This window comes from Trichophyton benhamiae (genome assembly GCF_000151125.1).
Source record: "Trichophyton benhamiae CBS 112371 chromosome Unknown contig01293.0, whole genome shotgun sequence".
Taxonomy (NCBI): domain Eukaryota; kingdom Fungi; phylum Ascomycota; class Eurotiomycetes; order Onygenales; family Arthrodermataceae; genus Trichophyton; species Trichophyton benhamiae.
This window is the reverse complement of record NW_003315113.1, coordinates 1893408-1911485: the sequence shown is the minus strand read 5'-3', so window position 1 is coordinate 1911485 and position 18078 is coordinate 1893408. Positions and strand designations below refer to the sequence as shown.

Sequence of the window (18078 nt, the reverse complement as noted above, 5' to 3'; positions counted from 1 at the left end):
GAGGATGGATGCGAAAACCGGGCGGTCCGCCGTTGTGGTAGTTAACTTGAGGACGGACGGGGTTTGTCTCCAGCTGCTGGCTCTCTGCTCTTGTCGACAATGAACTGCCACTTTAGTTCATTGTTGAAGGGCAGGCGAGAGTTAGTTGGTCCGCGGTGGCACCGTATTATTCTAAATAGGGCTGAGATGCCCTTTCGAAGGAAGGAAAAAGGAACGAAGACGGTGGCCGGGCCCCATTAGGACAGACAACCACTGACATTGAGATGGTGGACTCTCCTCCTGCTCAGGGGACAGGGACAAGGGAGAACGGCGAGAGAGTCATATACTTAAACATGCATGTCTGCTCGGAGACAGGAACTACTGCATTGGGGCAGGAGGTAGACCTGAGGCAGCCGGTAAAGGTCCGTTTCTGGGTCAAGCGTGCATCGCAGCCTAGAAGAGTCCATGGCCATGGTACGTATACCCGTACGGAGCACTCTTACTGCCATACTTGAGTACAACTCCGTACAAAAAGGGAAAAATTATGGATGGAACTCACCAGGTGAACTATCTCCACTGCCTTGCAGCTGCTTTTTCACCGTCATGGCCCAGAAACTTCTTCACCAGCAGGGTCACCCCATGTCCCTAGCCCGAGATCCCTAAATAAATGTGGCCAAACCGATGCCTTTTCTTTCTTTTTCAGTTATTATTATTATTATTTTTTTTTTTTTCCTTTTATTATTTTATTTTTATGCCCCTACCCCATCCTTTTCTTTGCATTGCAGGCTTCTTCGGAGTGACGTTTGAAATGACGACGACCAGGACTGATCTCCGACGGCTGATAACAGGCACATCGTACCAGGAAATGGCTCGTTATTCAAGCCACCAGTGCGTTCATCTTTATGACGTTGATACAACTCCGGCTGAAGCCAACGGCAACGGTATTCCCACCAGTGTGCAACGACAACGGGAGTCAATCTGTGGTCGAACGAGTCATTGTAGAGAAAAAAAAAAAAAAAGAGGTAGCTGATCAGGGCCTTGCTGTGCGATCGCCGAACCCCTGAGTTATGATTTGCTTGCCGTTTGGACTTGTTCTTCGGACAACCTGGCCCAAAGCGGAAACGTTCCCACCAGCAACCGTTGGCTTGAACGTTTGGCTCGTCGAGTAGCGCAGTTATATATTATTATTATTATATTGCCATGGCTGTGTGCAAGTACCCGTGTGCGTGTTATGTGGGTTGAAATTGCAAGAACCATAACTGTAATAATTCGGGATAATGATAATAATAATACTAACATCAGCGACATGACGATTATGGATTCCAACGGTCGGTCTAAAGGAGACGTGAAGCATTGATCACAGGAAGACCAATCCCTGCCATCTCAGGTGTTATGCGTCAGCTATAGCACTCGACTTGGAACTGACACAGGGCGAAAAAGGCAGATAAAGAAAAAAAAGAGGTAAGCCGTTAGGGCTGTTGGCATGGAGACGATACATACATAGAATCCATAGCACTCGTTAACCACGCACCCGTTAATTAATAGCCGTTGATATTGCATGATAACTGAAATTGCCCAACGTCCCAGAGAGTAAAGGAAAAAAAAAAAAAAAAATAGGGAGAAAGAGGTCCCCAAGGTAGTGGATAGAGTGCCCTGATTTCAAGGATACCCTCAAGCGAGGGAGAGAGAGAGAGAGAGAGAGAGAGAGAGGCCATATTACCGTCATCAGGGGGGCTTTGTCAAGAGAGGATCCCTCGGCCTGTCGATGGATTTCTTCGTATTCTGCGCCGCGGCCTATCAACTCGTCCATCTGCTTGTCATGTTCGTTCGTACAGAGGAGACAGTGATCACGAAAACAACAAGTAAGTAGTGGTATCGAGGTAGGCAGGTGGTTTAGATAGCCTGCAGCCCAGGATATAGTACGGCGCAGATATGGCGCTGGGAAGTGTCGACTGGCCACCCACACCGTTGCATTCGGAGCAGCGAGGCTTGATCAGTGGGCTTCAAAACGGGGCGGCAGCTTGAAATGCCGGCTTTATTCGTGCATCGCATGGGCATGGACATGGACGTGGACATGGACAAGGGGCATGACCTCCGTAACGAAGGACAGGCAGGCAGGCATAACTCTCGCAGGGAAAAAAAAAAAAAAAAAAAAAAAAAAAAAAAAAAAAAAAAAAAAAAACCAGCGCCAGCGAGCCACCTGGCCAGCAGCAGGCTAGTGAGCTGCTGCAGGACGGTCCACTGCCGAATCTTCGACTGCTTTCCCGCTGGTTTGACGGTTGACGGTTGGATGGTGACGAGGCAGGCCTGGCAACCAATCTCTACCAGACACGGAGACGCAGCCCCCTAAGTTATATTGGCCGCAACAAAGGAGAAAAGAGGAGAGCGAGCTGCGCCCTTGGATTGACTCGACCTGAGAGGCAGTTCTCCCTGGTGATTCGATCCCTCGCGAATCTCCATCACATCGTCATAACGCCTCGTTAGATCAGCAGGGGTGGCCGTTGGCTGAGGGTATCCTGCCTGCCTGCCTGTCCCTTTGCCGGGAACAAGGGCTTACATGCGCAACAGTCGGTCGGCCGGTCGGTTGCTCGACTGTCTGTCTGTCTGTCTGTATGCCTTAAGTACTTATGTACTTATGTATATCCTCCGTACATACGCAGGCCTGCTGGGTCCTCGCCTCGTCTCATGCATCGGCGAATATATGCCCGAGAAACATGTAAGGATATGTATGTATGTACGTGTCAGGACGGGATGGAGATGCAGCTCTTTAACCCGGCAGAGTCGCCAGTACTCTCTATCGCACAAGCTCGAGCGAGGGCCGTGATGAAGTCACTGTCGCCTTCTCGCGTAACTAATCGACGACCCAGGCCCTGCATTCTTATTTCTAACTACATACGTGCATGAAATTGTACTAAGCTAACTCGTTAGTATAGTGGCTAACGAGCCAACGAGCGACCTTGAACGACAGACGAAGACGGAGAAGAAAAAGGAATAAGAAGCAGCCGAAAGCCAAACGGGTGCAAGACAGGCCGTAGACTGGCTGCTCCCCCCACGCTCCTCCTGGCCGTCGACTGAGCATGAAGAAGCAAGTCAACTCACGTTTGGACGATGAACCGGCAAGGTAGATCGCCGCTAGGGGGGGTGGACTTGTTAGTGAACGAGCCTAGCAGGCTGGGCTTCAGCATGATTGGATGGCCGGAGTGATCTCAAGTTCATCTCGACTGCTAGTTTTTAGCTGCTCGATGGAGTCGTTGGTTTGATACTCTTCCTCCCTTGGACGAGATAGGCTGCTAATTAACCGCCCAGGTCAGCCAGTCAGCCAGTCAGCCAGCCTGTCCAAAGAGAAGATGATGGTTGGCAGCCATGCTTCTCCGCACGTTTTCGAGCAGGCCGGGGATGCTCAGGTTGGTGCCATAGGCTTGCCTGGCGATGATGAAACTGGTGCAGCTGGTGGGCCCTGTCCTGTCGTGTTCTCACCACAGAGAAAGAGAGACACACACAACAAGATGGGATAGGATGGCTGAATTGATTACTTATGGCGATGACGGTGTGCACTCACGCGCCCACCGTCGCTCGTTACTCTTCCCAGCCCAAGAGATGGCGATGAGATAAAGATGGTCCTCCACTTTTATCCTCGCCGATCCTCCCTGGTTAACCTAAGCAGCCTGGAAACAAGGCAAGCCGGTGCGATGAGAAGCCGCCCGCCAGCCAGCAGAGCAGGACAGGGCTGGAGACACGACCCGATTTAAGCACTTCGGGGGGAAGGGGGTTGCGGTTTCGGGTTCGGCGTCGACTCTGGCATATAGCTACGGCACCCCAAGCACAACGACCAAATGAAAGATTATATCTATATTTACATAAACATTAACCGACGGACGTGGCGAGAGCCGACCACGCGACAGTGATATGCTATACTCCTGTTCTCGTATACGCTTATTCGGGGGGGTAGAAGAGTGCTCTGTCGTGGCCCATCAACCTCCCGAGCGTTATTAGTCAATAGAGTATGGGGTAGTGATTTCGCCTCAACCAGGGGGATCTCCTAGGGATCCGACTTGGGACCTCTCGGGACTACTGCTGCTGCTGCTGCTGTTGCTGTGTAGCACCCAGGTTTCAAGCACTTGCCATCTACCGAGTAGAAGGATGGCCCCTTCGAAGCGGTCTCCGATATAATTTTCTGGATATCAGGATGCATATACTGCGCCGCCTCCCCCCCCCTCCTCCCACCCGCCAGTGTCCATACGGAGTAGCTTTGGCAACGTCTTTTTTCTATATATAAAACAATCCTGATCCTTAAGATCGGGAATCAGGATGATGGCCATCTACTTAAACTAGTTTACCCTCACTCCCTTCCACAGAGCCATGCTGATCGCGTTCATCCTGTCACCCCTTCCCCCCCCCCCCCCCCCCCCCCCTTCCTGAATTGCCCTTCAGGTATCCTCTCTCCGTATAACTTGAAGGGCGATCACCCGAAGGAGAGGAAGGGGGCGGCTCCAGTTCGTCTCGTCTTTGGGTTAAAATTCGCCATCGCATGTTTTGACTCAGTGGCCCTTCTCTAACCCCCCCCCCCCCCCCCTGGCTAGGGCGAAACAGGTGGGAAATTTCCCTTCTGCCGTCTTCACTTGTGCCTGACTAGCTGAGTCTGCTTTCGCTCTACAGAGCACTCCCTCTGATGGGATTGTCCACTGATGTTTCGCCGACAGACGTATCTGGTTACGCAGTTATGGAGATGTCCAGCCGCCGCAACCTCCACCAGAGGAGAAAAGCAGTAGTAGCGAGCGTAGTTTAGATGCTTGAATGGAGTCCTCAGCGTCGCCCATGGCCATCTATCTCTCTGCCCGTCAACCAGCCAGACCCCTGTGCAGGTAAGGTAGTATCACCCATGTCTGTCCTCTCAGATGGCGAAAAAGCATGCTGCTCTCTTATCGTGCGTGTTTTATATACCCCCAAACAGCTAACCAGCCAAACTCACGACAGTACGAAGCCCACTCCGTCTCTATACGTCGATGTCGACCAGGGGGCCGCATGCAAGACAGCAAGGGAGAAGAAGAAGAAGCAAAAAAAAAAAAAAAAGCAACGATGGAAGGGAAGAGAAGCAGAAGAGAAAGAAAAAGCAACGAGGGAGACGCAGAAGAAGAACTCCACCATGCGCGCCCAGGGAGAGAGGCTTTGCAAGGGCTAACTAACTAACTAATTAAGCTGTTTTGTTAATTTTACATCATAGGAATCTTTTTTTTTTTCTTATCAAACAAGCAGCAGCAGCAAGAGAAGTAGGAGGACTCGAGGGGAGCCGAACCGAGTCGCAGAGACAGAGATATTGGCCCTGGAAAAGGAGAGCAGAGAGACAGAGACAGGACGGCCAGCACAGAGTGAGAGAGAGTGAGAGAGAGAGAGAGAGAGAGAGAGAGAGAGAGATAGACCAAAAGGAAGGATTCTGGAAAAAGGGCTACCGAATTGCTTTTTCCTTTCCCTTCGCCTTTCAAGCATCGCACTCGACTTGTGCGAAGCTTAAACCGGCCGCAGCAGAGCTCTGCTTCTCACTGGCGGCCGTTGTTTACTTCGCTGCGAGGTTGTTGTGACTGCTGTTGTAGTCAAGCTGTAGTTGATACTCCGTAGCTAGCCAAAGCCCCTTAAACCTCCTGAGCTGGAAATGAATCTGGACTGCTCCGTCCAGCCTACCAAATCACCAACCACCACTGGGACTTTTGCTGTCAACGTCCAACTGCCTCTCTCTCTCTCCCTCTCTCTTTTTTCACTTTCAGCTTTATTTTGCATTAAAAGATGCTCAGGTTTAACTCTTCACCCAAACCCATACGAAGCTCTCCACCCTGCAAAAAAAAAACTCACTTTAGCCCTCGCTGAAGGGGGGTGGAGGGCCCGCTGATTCACTTACCTTGTTCCACCCTAATTGACCTTCTATGTTTTTTTACCTTTTAACCTTTTTTCTTCTCTTTTTTTGCAGTTCGAGCCAGAAAAGTACGGAGAATCCCTTCCTGCCTGGCTGCAAGAGAAGAGGACGACCGTTGTTCTTATTATTTCAAGAAGCCGTTCACCGGCCGGCCAGCGCTGTCTTTTCTCTCCCTCTCCCTCTCCCCTTCTCCCTTCTCCCCTTCTCCCTCCCTTTCTCTCCCTCCCTCTGCTTATCTTCTGCTTCCTTTCCTTCGTCTTCTTCTCCTGCTCTGCATCTTCATTCCATCTGGACTCAGTCAAGTCAACCTTAATTAATATATACTTATACCTCGGCCCTTGTTGCTTAATTTCTCCCTCCTTCTTGGTCGTCTGCTTTATTATTACTTCTCACCCGTCCGCTCCTTTTCAATAAAGCTGCCAATCTTCTTCTGCTTTTCCTGCTCGACTGTTCTGTCTCGCTTCTCTGCTTGATTCCGCCTACCATTGAGCGTGCCTGGTTTATACCCCCCCCTGTGTTCCTCTTCCACCAGCCAGGCTTTGCTTCAATTGGCAGCTTTTTCCACCACATCTACCAAAATTCACCAAGAATACCACAAATAGAGACAAAGGAGCAGCTTCACATGAATTGATAACTGTGAACCTCGCGAGTAGAGATACCCGGGACTGGGGGAGACCGTCTCCTTTTCCTTGAGAGCCAAAACACAGAAAATAAAAATAAATCAGATTTAATATCTCAGCCAGGAGCTTAGAGACTTTGTTTTTGATATTGCAATTGAACAGCGAGGGGGGGGAAAAGAAAAAGAAAAAGAAACGAGAGACAGTAAGACCATCATGATGGCTTTTGAGTTCACATATCTCTTAGCCTTCAAGCTGTTATTGTGAGTTGTTTTCCCTTTCTTTTCTTTTTCTTCCTGCTTTCCTGTGGACATTTCGCATCTGACCGGGAGGGATCTGTGTGTGTGCGTGTGTGTTTGATAGTGTGTACCGGTACCTGCGACTGGTGGTCAACCTGTTTGCCGTCTGGACGTTTCGACCGATCCCGCCGCCGGAGAATCCCAAGTTGACGTCCCAGGATGTATCCATCATCATCCCGTCCCTGTCCGGCTGCGGCGAGGAGCTCGAGGAGACCATCCGGACCATCCTGCTGAACGAGCCCTACCAGATCTTCCTGGTGACCATCGACGCCAACCGGGCCAACGCGGAGCGCATGCTGGCGACGATGCCGGCCTCGCGGACGAGGATCCAGCTGCTGAGCATCCCCAAGCCCAACAAGCGGCGGCAGATGGTGCGCGCAATCCCGGAGGTGCGGACCGAGATCACCGTCTTCGTGGACGACGACGTGAGCTGGCCCAGGACGGAGCTCAAATGGATCCTGGCGCCGTTCGACAAGGACCCCATCTACGGCGGCGTCACCACCTGCCAGCGCCTGCGGAGGGTCGGCGCGCCGCTGTTCTCGATGCAGCGGGCGTGGGACTTCCTGGGCGCCCTGTATCTCGAGCGCCGCAACTTCGACTGCGCCGCCACGACGCACATGGACGGCGGGATGCCGTGCCTGTCGGGACGGACCGTTGCGTACCGCACCAAGATCCTGCAGGACCGCGAGTTCACCCTGGGCTTCACCAACGAGGAGTGGTGGTTCGGCCGCTACGAGCTCAACGCCGACGACGACAACTTCCTCTCGCGCTGGATGGTCACCCACGGCTGGGAGACCTACTTCCAGTACCACCCGGAGGCCGAGATCCAGACGACGCTCGAGGACAACCCGCAGTTCCTCAAGCAGTGCGTCCGCTGGTCCCGCAGCAACTGGCGCAGCAACCTCACCACCCTCGTCCAGGAGCAGGTCGTCTGGTTGTAAGTCTCTTCTCTGTCCATCTTTCTGTCTCTCTCTGTGTGTCTGTGTCTGTATCTGTATATGTCCTTGCTGATGACCTCTGCAGCCGCCAGCCGTGGAGCACGTATGCGGTCTTCCTGACGACGCTCTCGCCGCCCGCCCTCGTCGGCGACCTCTGCCTGCTGGCCTTCTGCTACAAGGGCACCGAGGCCTGGGACCCCCAGCAGCGGACGTGGGCCTTCAACGCGCTGCTGCTGTGGATGTTCGTCAGCAAGTTCATCAAGCTGCTGGGCCACTACATCCGCTACCCGGCCGACTTCCTGCTGCTGCCCGTCTCCATCTTCTTCGGCTACTTCCACGGCCTCATCAAGCTCTATGCCGCCTTCACCCTCAACGTGGTATGTGTATTCCTCCCGTCGTCCTCGTCTTTCCCATCTTTCCCATCCCCGTCTCCGTGTGTCGCGGTCGAGCTGCTCGCTTCTGGGCCGCCAAAGACTCTCCGGGCCAGCCGTTCTTGTCGCCCTTTGTTTCACCTCCCTGCAAAAAGCCAAGTTTAATTGTTGTTATTATTATTGCCCTGCCATCTCCGTCACAAATCATGCCACTCACCCATTGCTGCCAATATCGCCCGCCGTTCAAATAATATGGTGTGCTTCCTGCTAACCGGCGGCCTCGCTCCTCCGTAGACGACCTGGGGCACCCGTGAAGGCGCCGACGTCAGTGACACCGACCGCATGCGGGAAAAACTAAATTACGAGATCCTCGCCGCTGCTGCGTCCTCCAACCCCAAGGCCCACGCTCTCCGCCAGCCGCCAGCGCCACTGCAGGAGAAACTGGCCTCCTGCTAACGAACTCGCCCGGCGTCTCTTCTTCTCTGGCTAGGATTTCCTGGGTTACCTCGCTCTGCTGGCGCTGGCTCAGCTCCGGCTCAGCTCCGGGGCCCTGCGATCGTCCTCTCCCAACGACCACGACCATCATCGCCCTCCCTCCCACTGCTGCTGCCACCACCACCACCATGACGACCACCAACTCTCCTTGCTCCTCAGCTTGCACAAGATCTGCTTTCCCTTCTCGGCCCACTCTTTTGAGTCTCTGCGATGTCGCATCCATGTATGCAGCCATCCATATAGGGAAATTCCCGTTTCCGCATCGCCGACCCTCAGGCATCTGCGAATAATAATAACACTAAAAACATTATTCGCACTCTCTTTTTTGCTGCTCCCGACAAGGCACGGAAGACGGAAAGCAACCAAAGTAAAAAAAGAATCAACCACACACACACACCCTGGCTGGCCACAACGACTCTTTTTTTTTACTCCTCTTCCCTTTCCTTTTTTCTCTTTTCTTTTTTTCGTTTTTCAACTGTCACATCCTCCGACTAGTGATATCGTTCCTGGCCTCATCCTAGTCAGGTTAGCGAAGGACCAGCTCCTGCCTAAAGGGTGGCATTTATTTTTGACTGCGTCTCCTTCCTAGCCTGGACGGCTCGATTTGAAACTTCGGCAGACGGGGCAAGCTTCGGACAAGGGAACCCTTTTCATCCCCGTATACGACCGATGTTTTGACCATTACTATCCTCAACTCTACATACTTTGGCATATTACCGAACCCCCCACACGCAGGGAAGAACATCTGATACCTTTGTTTGTCTTCTGCCTTTGCTTCGACCTATTTTCAAAGTTACTGGTGCTGCAGTACACCAACTCTGTCTCTCTCTCTCTCTCTCTCCCTCCTTCTCTCTCTCGCCTGAACCTTTTTAGCCTAGACACAGATTCGATCCTGCCGGGCTCTTATCGCCCCGTGTGTGTGCTACTTTTTTACCTTCACAATGCAACCCAACACTTCTTGTCTCTTGTCTCTGTGACTCCCTCATTGACAAGACCACACTTAGGTTGGAAGGACCATGGAGGACCGTGAACCAGGGTGGCCATGTCGGATGCAATAATGAACACATGCCAGCGGGATACGGCACTTTGTTACTTCTCTCACCCACCCACTTGCTCCTAAAGTACTAACCACATCTCGAACGGGATAGCCAAATACCCGATTCCCTTTTTTCTTTGAACCCTGGTGGTGCATAATCCAAAATAAATCATTCATTTTCTTTTGCGAAAGAGGGACATTTCATGACCTGGAACTGGAAAAAAAAAACTTGGGCGGCTCTGGTGTTATTCTTCTGATTTTCATTATTGTGTTTTCCCACCATTTCCTATCTCTCTCTCTCTCTCTCTCTCTCTCTTTTCCCCCTTTGCTCTTTTCTTATCTGTTTCCCTCTAGTCCCCTTGAATCCCATTGATGACACTGTTCTCATAGACTTAGCTTGGCCTTTTTTTTTAAAAAGGAAAAAAAAAAAAGAAAGAAAAAAAGAAACCCCCGGGGCATAGGAGTTGTACATTACTAATTTCCAGCCATCTTAATCAATTTTTTCACCTTTCTCTCTGCCTGCTCTCTGCGCCATAAGTGCTTCTATCAATTCGTGCTGTGCGCCTGAACCAGCCATGACGTCTCTTTTACCGCTTTGGGCAATCAAGTCACGGGTTCGTTGTTAATTTCGACCTCGTCCCATCAATATTTGAAAACTTCGGCCTTCGACGTCCAGCAAACCACCTTCCTATCCCTTCTGCTTCTCCCCTGGACGCCATCAACTCTCAAAACCTGCAGAGGGACGCTCATCACTTTGAGTGATTTCCCATGTCTGCATTAGTTGGCGGGACTGTGAAATATCTCAAAATTTTCACCATCCAAGCCACTATCCAAAGGGCGCATCTTCAACGGCGAACGGACATGAGGCTACTTGCCCAGCCGTGTCTTCTGCCCTTTGGATCTGCCCCTATGGTCCCTTTACTTTATTTTTTATTTTTTATTTTTTATTTTAAAAAAACCCACCCGCTCCTCCGTAAACTTCACAATTGGTTGCTCGGTAAGTTCGAGATCGTGTGATGTGATCTCGTTTGTCCTACAGTTCCTGTTGCCATAGGAGAAGAGGGTGTGATGGCTGATTGGGTTGATAGCCACCGAATTAGTTAGTTAACTAACTAACTGGTTAGTAAACTGGTTTGCCGCCCTGAAAAGGACGCAGTATTTCTGAGCCGTGGGTTAGCCTTTTACAATTTTCTATCTGAAAGAATCAATAAGCGGGCCTTATTGAACAAACAGCCCGTTGTCCGTATCGCAGCCATCCAAGCTGCGACGATCTCTCCTCGGATAAACCGTGGTTATATGGTTGCAGAAATGTGACCTCAATCAGGAATTAATTGCTCAGTGACGAACATGGTTGAGGCTGAACCGGAGAGAGCCCACTATGAGCCAGCTCGCTTCCAACGGCGCAGCTTCGGCCTGCAGCCCTTGGCAGTTATGCTTTTGCGTAACTGCATTGAGCAGGTACCAAACTTGTACAAGGCACTTACCAAGGTACTCCGTTCAAATGGGGGTGAGAAAAGTTCTGGACTCAGTAGCTCTGCTACCCGAACCAGGACAGTTCAGGGCATCAGGGGGAGCGCGACTTAAAGGGGTCCATTTTGCATAACTTCAACCACCTCCCTTGCACCTTGCATTCCTGTTCTTGAGGGTGATACCCAGTGAGAGAAGAAAACCGGACTGCTGGTCCCATGTTTTCTCCAACTCCAACCGATAAATAACACCCTCTTGTTACCACCTCTCTTCGGAGTCCTGGAGATGACGAGGTGACCCGGCAACCTGGATAACTAGTCATCCTAGCGCAAGGCACATGTCGTCTCAAAAGCTTTCTCTGGTTCTGATACGTTCCCACTTGGCCCTTGATTTGATAACCATCACCTTCCATGCATGGCATGCCATAACAAGCGGGGGTTCCTTGAGACCGTTAATTATGTATCAACGATACAGACATATAGCCTGCTAGCTATATGGAGTGGCACCTTATAGGCTCAGTTATACACTGTCTTTCTTTCTTTCTTTCCTTTTTTTTTTTTTTTTTTTTTTTCCTTTTTTTGCGGGCAGCGTCGATCTCATGTGTCCTTATCTTTTTTATTATTATTATTACCTTCTCCAGAATCCCCTGCTCTTGCCCATCGCAACTTTACTCACCCTATAAGCAGTATTATAGGGATAGACGCAGAAAGGGACCCCCACGATTGGGCTGTCCCCAGATGAAATGCGTCGGTGACTAGTTGAATGAGAAACTCAAGCATCCATCCATCCCCTTCCATCCTCCACATGTTCTACCACAAAGAATGCTTGCGCTTGATCCATGACCACGCCACCAACGCTCGTTTAGATCCCTTCTCCCTCGAGCCCATACCCATCGTCTTTAAGACTGCCGAGATCAACTCACATGTAAGCACTATGTTTGCAACAATGCAGTCCCTTGTTGCCTTTCTTTGTTGGCTCTTTTAGAATTAGCCTTTCTTCGCTAATATCTTGATAGCCAGATCAGGCTGCTCAACCATGCATGTTCATTTTGCCTCATGCATGATGGTGGTGTCCGTATTATCGACCGTGTGGCCTATTCTATCATTTACCCTTCCCTGGCTAGACGTGGTGCATGATTTCCTCGATGTTCCCGAAGCTACAAGGTCAACCGACCACCTTTTCCGCTGATACCCAGGATTCTCCGATAGCCCCAGCCAGAGGAATTAAGATATCTCATCCATACACAGCATTATTAACTATCGGGGTCATATAGCTAGCTAACTATAGACAGTTCGGTTTTGTATATATGCCTTAACTGCTGGGGGTTGTCTGTCGGCTTGGCTCGTGCCTTAAGCAATGGCACTCGTTTTTGGGGGGCATTTGCTCGATCCTTTTGCCACCTCCGCTGCGCATCGTCCAAATTGAATGGATTCCTGATTTAATTCTAGATCATGGAACTGCTGATTCCTTGCTCCTCTCCTCTTCAACACATTCTATTTCATTCCTTGGAACCAAAACCCCCCTTGCTGTGGCAACCTTTACAAAAATCTTAGTTAAGTAATGAGCGTTTTTTACAGGAGCCACGAGGCAAGATCACAAAATTATAACCTCATCAAGATGCAGACAAGCCCCAGACCGCAAGATGCGGCCGGCTCCCTGAAGCAAAATACTCCAGCCCAAGTGATCTTATTAAAGTCATTGCTACCTCAAACCTTCCCTAGCCATGTAAGAAGCATGGTTTCTATAATAGTCAGTAGTGGTAACCAGCTCAGATGCAAATTACGAACTACCGCTATGACACCCCCTGTGCCTCCAATGAGTACTACTCTTCCTATGAGATCCGCGCCTCCCGCTTAACGGTTTGCAAAATCAGAATTAACACACTTTCCTCCAACCTGGCATGTAAAACCTTTCTGCACATAGCATGCAAGTCTGCAGCCAGCGCACACGAGGAGAGAAAGGGAAGATAGGCGACAACCATGCCGCTAAGAATAAGGAAAGCTACCATCTACCGTGGCCAGTCTCAACTTGGAGCATGCAAAGCAGATGCAGAATATGCATCATTTCGCATCTATATCCGGCCCGTGTGTCTTGATATCCAGTCTTATTACGGTCTGGCCGAACATGTGTCAATGATCTAGCAGCAACTTGCGCGGCCCGAGTCATCACTTGCCTCGCCTACTCCAGCCGTCTCAATATCTACCTTAACTTGATTGTGCAATGTACAAACAATAAGCAACGCTTCAGTCTCGGATAAGGTCGCACAAAATCTATAAAATAGACAGTTAAGGAATGAGTTACACGCAAGCTCGGCTGGTAAAGAGGGAAAATAGGAAATCGTTGGCATCCTTCGATGGCACCAGCACTCTCACGCGCTGTTCGAATCAGTGAGACGAGACAGGATGATATTACCCACTTGGCCTTCCAGCGCTCGGTTTCCAGTCTCCTAACACTGCCACTTGGCTTCCTTTTCCATAAACCGGATTTTTCTGTTCAGGTGGATACGAATGTTCAGCTGTTTTCCTTACGAGGGCCTGTCGTACACATGCTGACGGTAGGACAGCCTCTGAACCGCTTAACCGGCAAGGTAAAGTTGCCTGTCTGCCTGGGGAGGGGAATAGAAAGCGTGCAATTCCCTAATGACGCATTTCACCAAGTTGCTATGTATGCACTATTTTCTTGGGGGTTTTGCCGATGCTGGTCAAGCGGAGCGAGGTGTGATGGGAATGGTATGTTACTCAATTGGCATTTGAATCTAGGCCGAGTTACAGGGGTAGATCTCCGAGTAGGTGGGAAGATTCTCCCTCGGCCAGTGAGGTTTGTCGTATCTGGCATCCCAGCGAGAGTTGATGGCGAGTGGGTTGGAATAGGGATAGGGGTATAGGAAGAAATGTACCTTAACCTCATTATGTAGAGGGTGGTATATAGAAGAGTAGCCTAGCAGACGAAAAGTGCAAGTTGAATTAAAGTAGACTAGATAAAAGAATAAAAGGAGAGAGATAAACAACAACAAAGGACAAAGAAAAGGAAAAGTAGCCACGAAAAGGAATGTCGGAGGAGTAATGCTTGGTCAGGTATAAGAGCAGCATGTTTGTCATGATACAAAAGAAAAGAAGTGCCGTGCGTGTCAGTTACTATAGGGTAAGCCAGTTTAGAAGAGCAAACCATACATCCAAGCTGGTAAGAGGCATAGACAGGTATCAAGCCAGTCCACATGCTGAAGAAAAGATGGGGAGCAATAGGTAAAGACAAGAAGTTGATATATGAAAAGGGGTTGTAGAAGATAAGAGGGAGAAAAAGGGTCTATAGCAAGAATGGGTGGAAAAAAGTTCAAAATCAAACGGAAACGGCAAAAGAAGTGAAGAATAGAGAAAAGTGGTGGTAGCATGATCAAAGGAAGCCTGGTCCATCCCAACCCAGCCCAGCCACGTGTAGTGTGCCGGTATGTAGCTTCCCCAGGCTCATCATCCTTATAAGACGTGTGGGTAAATACGCTGTCAGATCGAATGATAGCCCGATTGAAGGCTATGATCAAAGCAGACAGGCGTTGATAGATTCATAGATCCAAACGAGTCCAGAATGATATGGAATTTTGATGCTGGATGCATTCGTATTATAAGTGTCGAATGCTAAGTAGTAACCTCTCGATGGGTCGACGTGTAGGCGTCAAAGGATACCGGCCAGATATCGGGGTTGGTTCTTATTGCCGACCCAGCACAAGAAGAAAAAGATGATAAAATGATTCCGAGCCGTTAAACTCCGCCCAGTAGCGTTAACGCCGATGTGAACAGGACTCTTAGTCCCGCTCTTTCCCGAAGTAAATCCAAAAGGAGAGAGAAAAAAAAAAAAAACGAAAATATTCCCACAAATCACAGCATGCGTACACGCAAAAAGGTATTGCTCTCTTCTGTTGAGGTATATGAAGTGTAATACAGACGACCGAGTTAGAAGATACCGTTGACAATGTTTGAGCCAATGGTGGCGCCAGCACCAAAGATAGCTGCACGGAGACCTTGAGTTAGTAACGGTGACAACAGTCTATGTAGACGACTGAAAATAGAGAGAGAGAGCTTACCAGCATTGCCCATTTTCTTTCCGAATTTCTTGCCGTTCTCCTCGAATTTGCTAGGAACTTTTCCATGGGACGATGAGCCGGACTGTGATATCTCAAGGGGCATGTTGTTGTAGCTGATGGGCTGGGGAGAATGGATGATGGGTTTCTCCTCGATTACGCTGACGTAGGTTCGTGGGAAGATACCCTCAAGGTGAGTTCGCTCGTTCCTACCACGCCACCCTGTAGGTAAGTTAGCCATCAGTGCTTATGGGAGCAAACTGTCAATATGCATGTAAACTACGCACAATCATTGTTCATATGCTCGAGAACCTGAATTCGATCGTTAGGCTGCAGTGCCAAGTCTCCGGCATCAGTTGGAGTATAGGCGTAAAGAGCCGAAGCAAGAGAGAGTACGGGAGGAGCGGAAGAATACGTTGGCGGCGGCGGGGGGCTTGAGTATGGGCTCTCAGCCTTCTCGTTCAGGCTGACTCGAGATAGTTGGGCAGCTGGGGGGGAATATGTTGACTCAGTAACGGGCTGATGTGATGGAGCGTGCAGCTGTGTCTGACTAGGTAGCTGTTCGAGGATGGATGACAACTGTGCAGGAGTGATAACGGAGGAGTCGGCAAGAAATTCGAGTTCCTGTGTCAATTCCCAGCGTCAATATGTGTGTGGACAAGAAAAGTAGGAAGAAAAGACAGGTCCTGATGTAAACACCCTCTAACAGGCCCAAACGACGCCAGGTCACAGGAGATTCCATCTGCTGACGGGAAGACAGCGGGAGCAGGGTATTGACTAACAGTTTTGATGTTCCGCAGAGACCGGTTGGTCATGGCGATGGAGATGTTGTTTTGGTTCGACATCATGTGCGTCCGTAAATGTATTTTCTACCCACGGAGAGACGGAAACGACGTCCAAACGAGGATGTGTTTGGGGAGAGTATGCGTAAATTAGGGACGGGAGTCTCGCTCTCGCTTCAAGACGACGGCTGGGACTGCTAGACAACCCAGCGAGAAGCAAGACGGCGATGGAGGGGAGGGATGGTGGGTGAGGATGGATGTCTGGTGGATGGTTTGCTGCGGCTTTGCAGAAGAACTTCTCGATGTTCTTGATGGCGGTTGAGAGTTGATCAGGTGGCACTCACGTGCAATCCAGACCTTTTTAGTGAACTTCTTATCGTTATCGTCTTGGGTCCGTTTTTGTTGTTCGTTCGTCGTTTTCTAGGCGGCGTGTTCGCAGGAGACGAGACGCCTGTTTTCTGTCGAGCTGCCGGGTCGTCGTCTTGCTTGTCTACCGGGTTTCCGATCCAGCAACAAGAAGGAGAAGAAGAACAAGAAGAAGGAAGAAGAAGAGGAGGAGGAGGAGGAGGAGGATGCAGACGAGGGCGACGCGGATGTTTGAAGACGAAGGGAGACCCCTGGAGGTAAAAGAGACCGGCTAAAGCGGCGAGCGAAAATGGCCTCCTTGGGCTGGTCGTCCTGCGGGTTTGCTCGTGTCGCCGCTTTTGTGATGCTGAGTCATCTGACTCTTTTCCCCCCTGGCTCAGCCACAAGCCCAGCGTCGGGAGCAGCAGGAAGGACGGCGAGAAAAAAGCAAGCATCGAAAGGCTGAAGAAAGAACAGGGAAATCACAGTCAATCATAATATTCTATGAAGAAGAAAAGTGGACTGGTGGATGGGTGGATGGGTGGATGAGTGGGAAGGCTAGTACGGAGAAGCGGAGCCGGTGACCAGGCCAAGGACCCGACCTTCCATGAGAGACAACTTCGCGACGACGCTCTTGAGCCCGGCGATCGCCCACGGTTACAGCAGGCCGCCATATTCCTCAGAGCAGAGCAGCAGGCAGAGATGCCAGCCAGTTTTCGCTGTAACGAACTAGTTAGTTATACGAACGGGAAGTGCTGCGTTGCGTCGCTGGATCTTCGTTTGATAGACGCTGGTTCGATGCAAAGCGGAGGCCGACTTGCTCGCCTCTGAGACTTCCTTTGTGCGCTCGAGTTACAAGCGTGCATAGCCCAGACACAAGGAGGATGCATTGGCGGCTTGTTGACCCGATCAACTCTGTCCACTCTCCACTTCTCGTGTTTCTTCCCCGCTACGGGAACCTGACAAGTTCGGTGGGCCGATTTCAATTCTGTTGTTGACAGATATGGCTGCTGGTGGTTACCTCACACCACGGCTGGGAGTGACAGTCTTTTAGAGGCGGTTGTGGTGGCAGATAAGACCGCCGTTAATGCAGGAACATGCATGGGCCATGTTGGTTAGTGTAACCGCTCCCAGGGTTGCCACTCTCACACGACCTCTTCTCGCCCGGGCGGTATAACTATACCAACCTTGCATCCTCGAGAGAGAGGAGACTAACTGGTTAATTAACTGTCGCTCTGTCCCGGGCGAGGGCCGAGCCAGGAACAAGCGCGAGGAGGCGTTGATACCTACTTAGGATCGGTTCTCTGCGGAAACTCCCAGTTTTCGACACAAAGAGATGGCCAACCTGTCATACAATGCCTATGACCCTCCATATACTACTACCCCTTACTTGCTGAGGATTTTGTTGCAAACAAAGGTTGGTCTTAAGGATCAAGATGTATATGTTTCTATCATTGGTAGAGTTGTGATGGCCTGCTAAATTTGTTTATAGCTGGTGGTAGATGGTATTCAAGGAGAGTGAACTCACCCCCCTTTATTTTATCCATTAGACGGATAATTCACTTTTTTTTTTTTTTTTTCACTAATATTTGTGGCACAGTCTGTTGGTGAAGTTAAATGCTCTTATGGAGTACTTGAAGGATGGTATTTACCATGCCATATGCAAGCTGGAGTTTGTTAATAGTCCCCATTTGGACAGGAAGTCACTTGTATGTCTCCCCACAATGCACTGTCTTTGTTACTAGCAGTCCCAGCCTAGTGATGATGAGAAA

At 50.2% G+C, this 18078-nt stretch overlaps 5 protein-coding genes across 5 annotated transcripts; 2 read left to right on the top strand and 3 right to left on the bottom strand.

Annotated features, from left to right (window-relative positions):
- Nucleotides 1–4765: 4765 nt before the first annotated feature.
- Nucleotides 4766–5158, top strand: ARB_04632 (uncharacterized protein; the record flags this gene model as incomplete). The annotated part of the gene is made up of 1 exon (XM_003017703.1): nucleotides 4766–5158. The coding sequence occupies one exon, from the start codon at nucleotides 4766–4768 to the stop codon at nucleotides 5156–5158; it is 393 nt and encodes a 130-aa protein (XP_003017749.1).
- Nucleotides 5159–5220: 62 nt separating this feature from the next.
- ARB_04631 (uncharacterized protein) lies at nucleotides 5221–5463 on the bottom strand (the record flags this gene model as incomplete). Its single annotated transcript, XM_003017702.1, has 1 exon — nucleotides 5221–5463. One exon carries the CDS (start codon nucleotides 5461–5463, stop codon nucleotides 5221–5223), a length of 243 nt encoding a protein of 80 aa, XP_003017748.1.
- A 1288-nt stretch (nucleotides 5464–6751) lies between these two features.
- On the bottom strand, nucleotides 6752–8839 carry ARB_04630 (uncharacterized protein; the record flags this gene model as incomplete). The annotated part of the gene is made up of 4 exons (XM_003017701.1): nucleotides 6752–7792; nucleotides 7816–8254; nucleotides 8382–8408; nucleotides 8571–8839. The coding sequence occupies 4 exons, from the start codon at nucleotides 8837–8839 to the stop codon at nucleotides 6752–6754; spliced, it is 1776 nt and encodes a 591-aa protein (XP_003017747.1).
- Nucleotides 8840–15051: 6212 nt separating this feature from the next.
- Nucleotides 15052–16024, bottom strand: ARB_04629 (uncharacterized protein; the record flags this gene model as incomplete). Its single annotated transcript, XM_003017700.1, has 3 exons — nucleotides 15052–15401; nucleotides 15467–15803; nucleotides 15962–16024. 3 exons carry the CDS (start codon nucleotides 16022–16024, stop codon nucleotides 15052–15054), a joined length of 750 nt encoding a protein of 249 aa, XP_003017746.1.
- Nucleotides 16025–16214: 190 nt separating this feature from the next.
- ARB_04628 (uncharacterized protein) lies at nucleotides 16215–16890 on the top strand (the record flags this gene model as incomplete). The annotated part of the gene is made up of 3 exons (XM_003017699.1): nucleotides 16215–16265; nucleotides 16401–16556; nucleotides 16708–16890. 3 exons carry the CDS (start codon nucleotides 16215–16217, stop codon nucleotides 16888–16890), a joined length of 390 nt encoding a protein of 129 aa, XP_003017745.1.
- Nucleotides 16891–18078: the final 1188 nt, after the last annotated feature.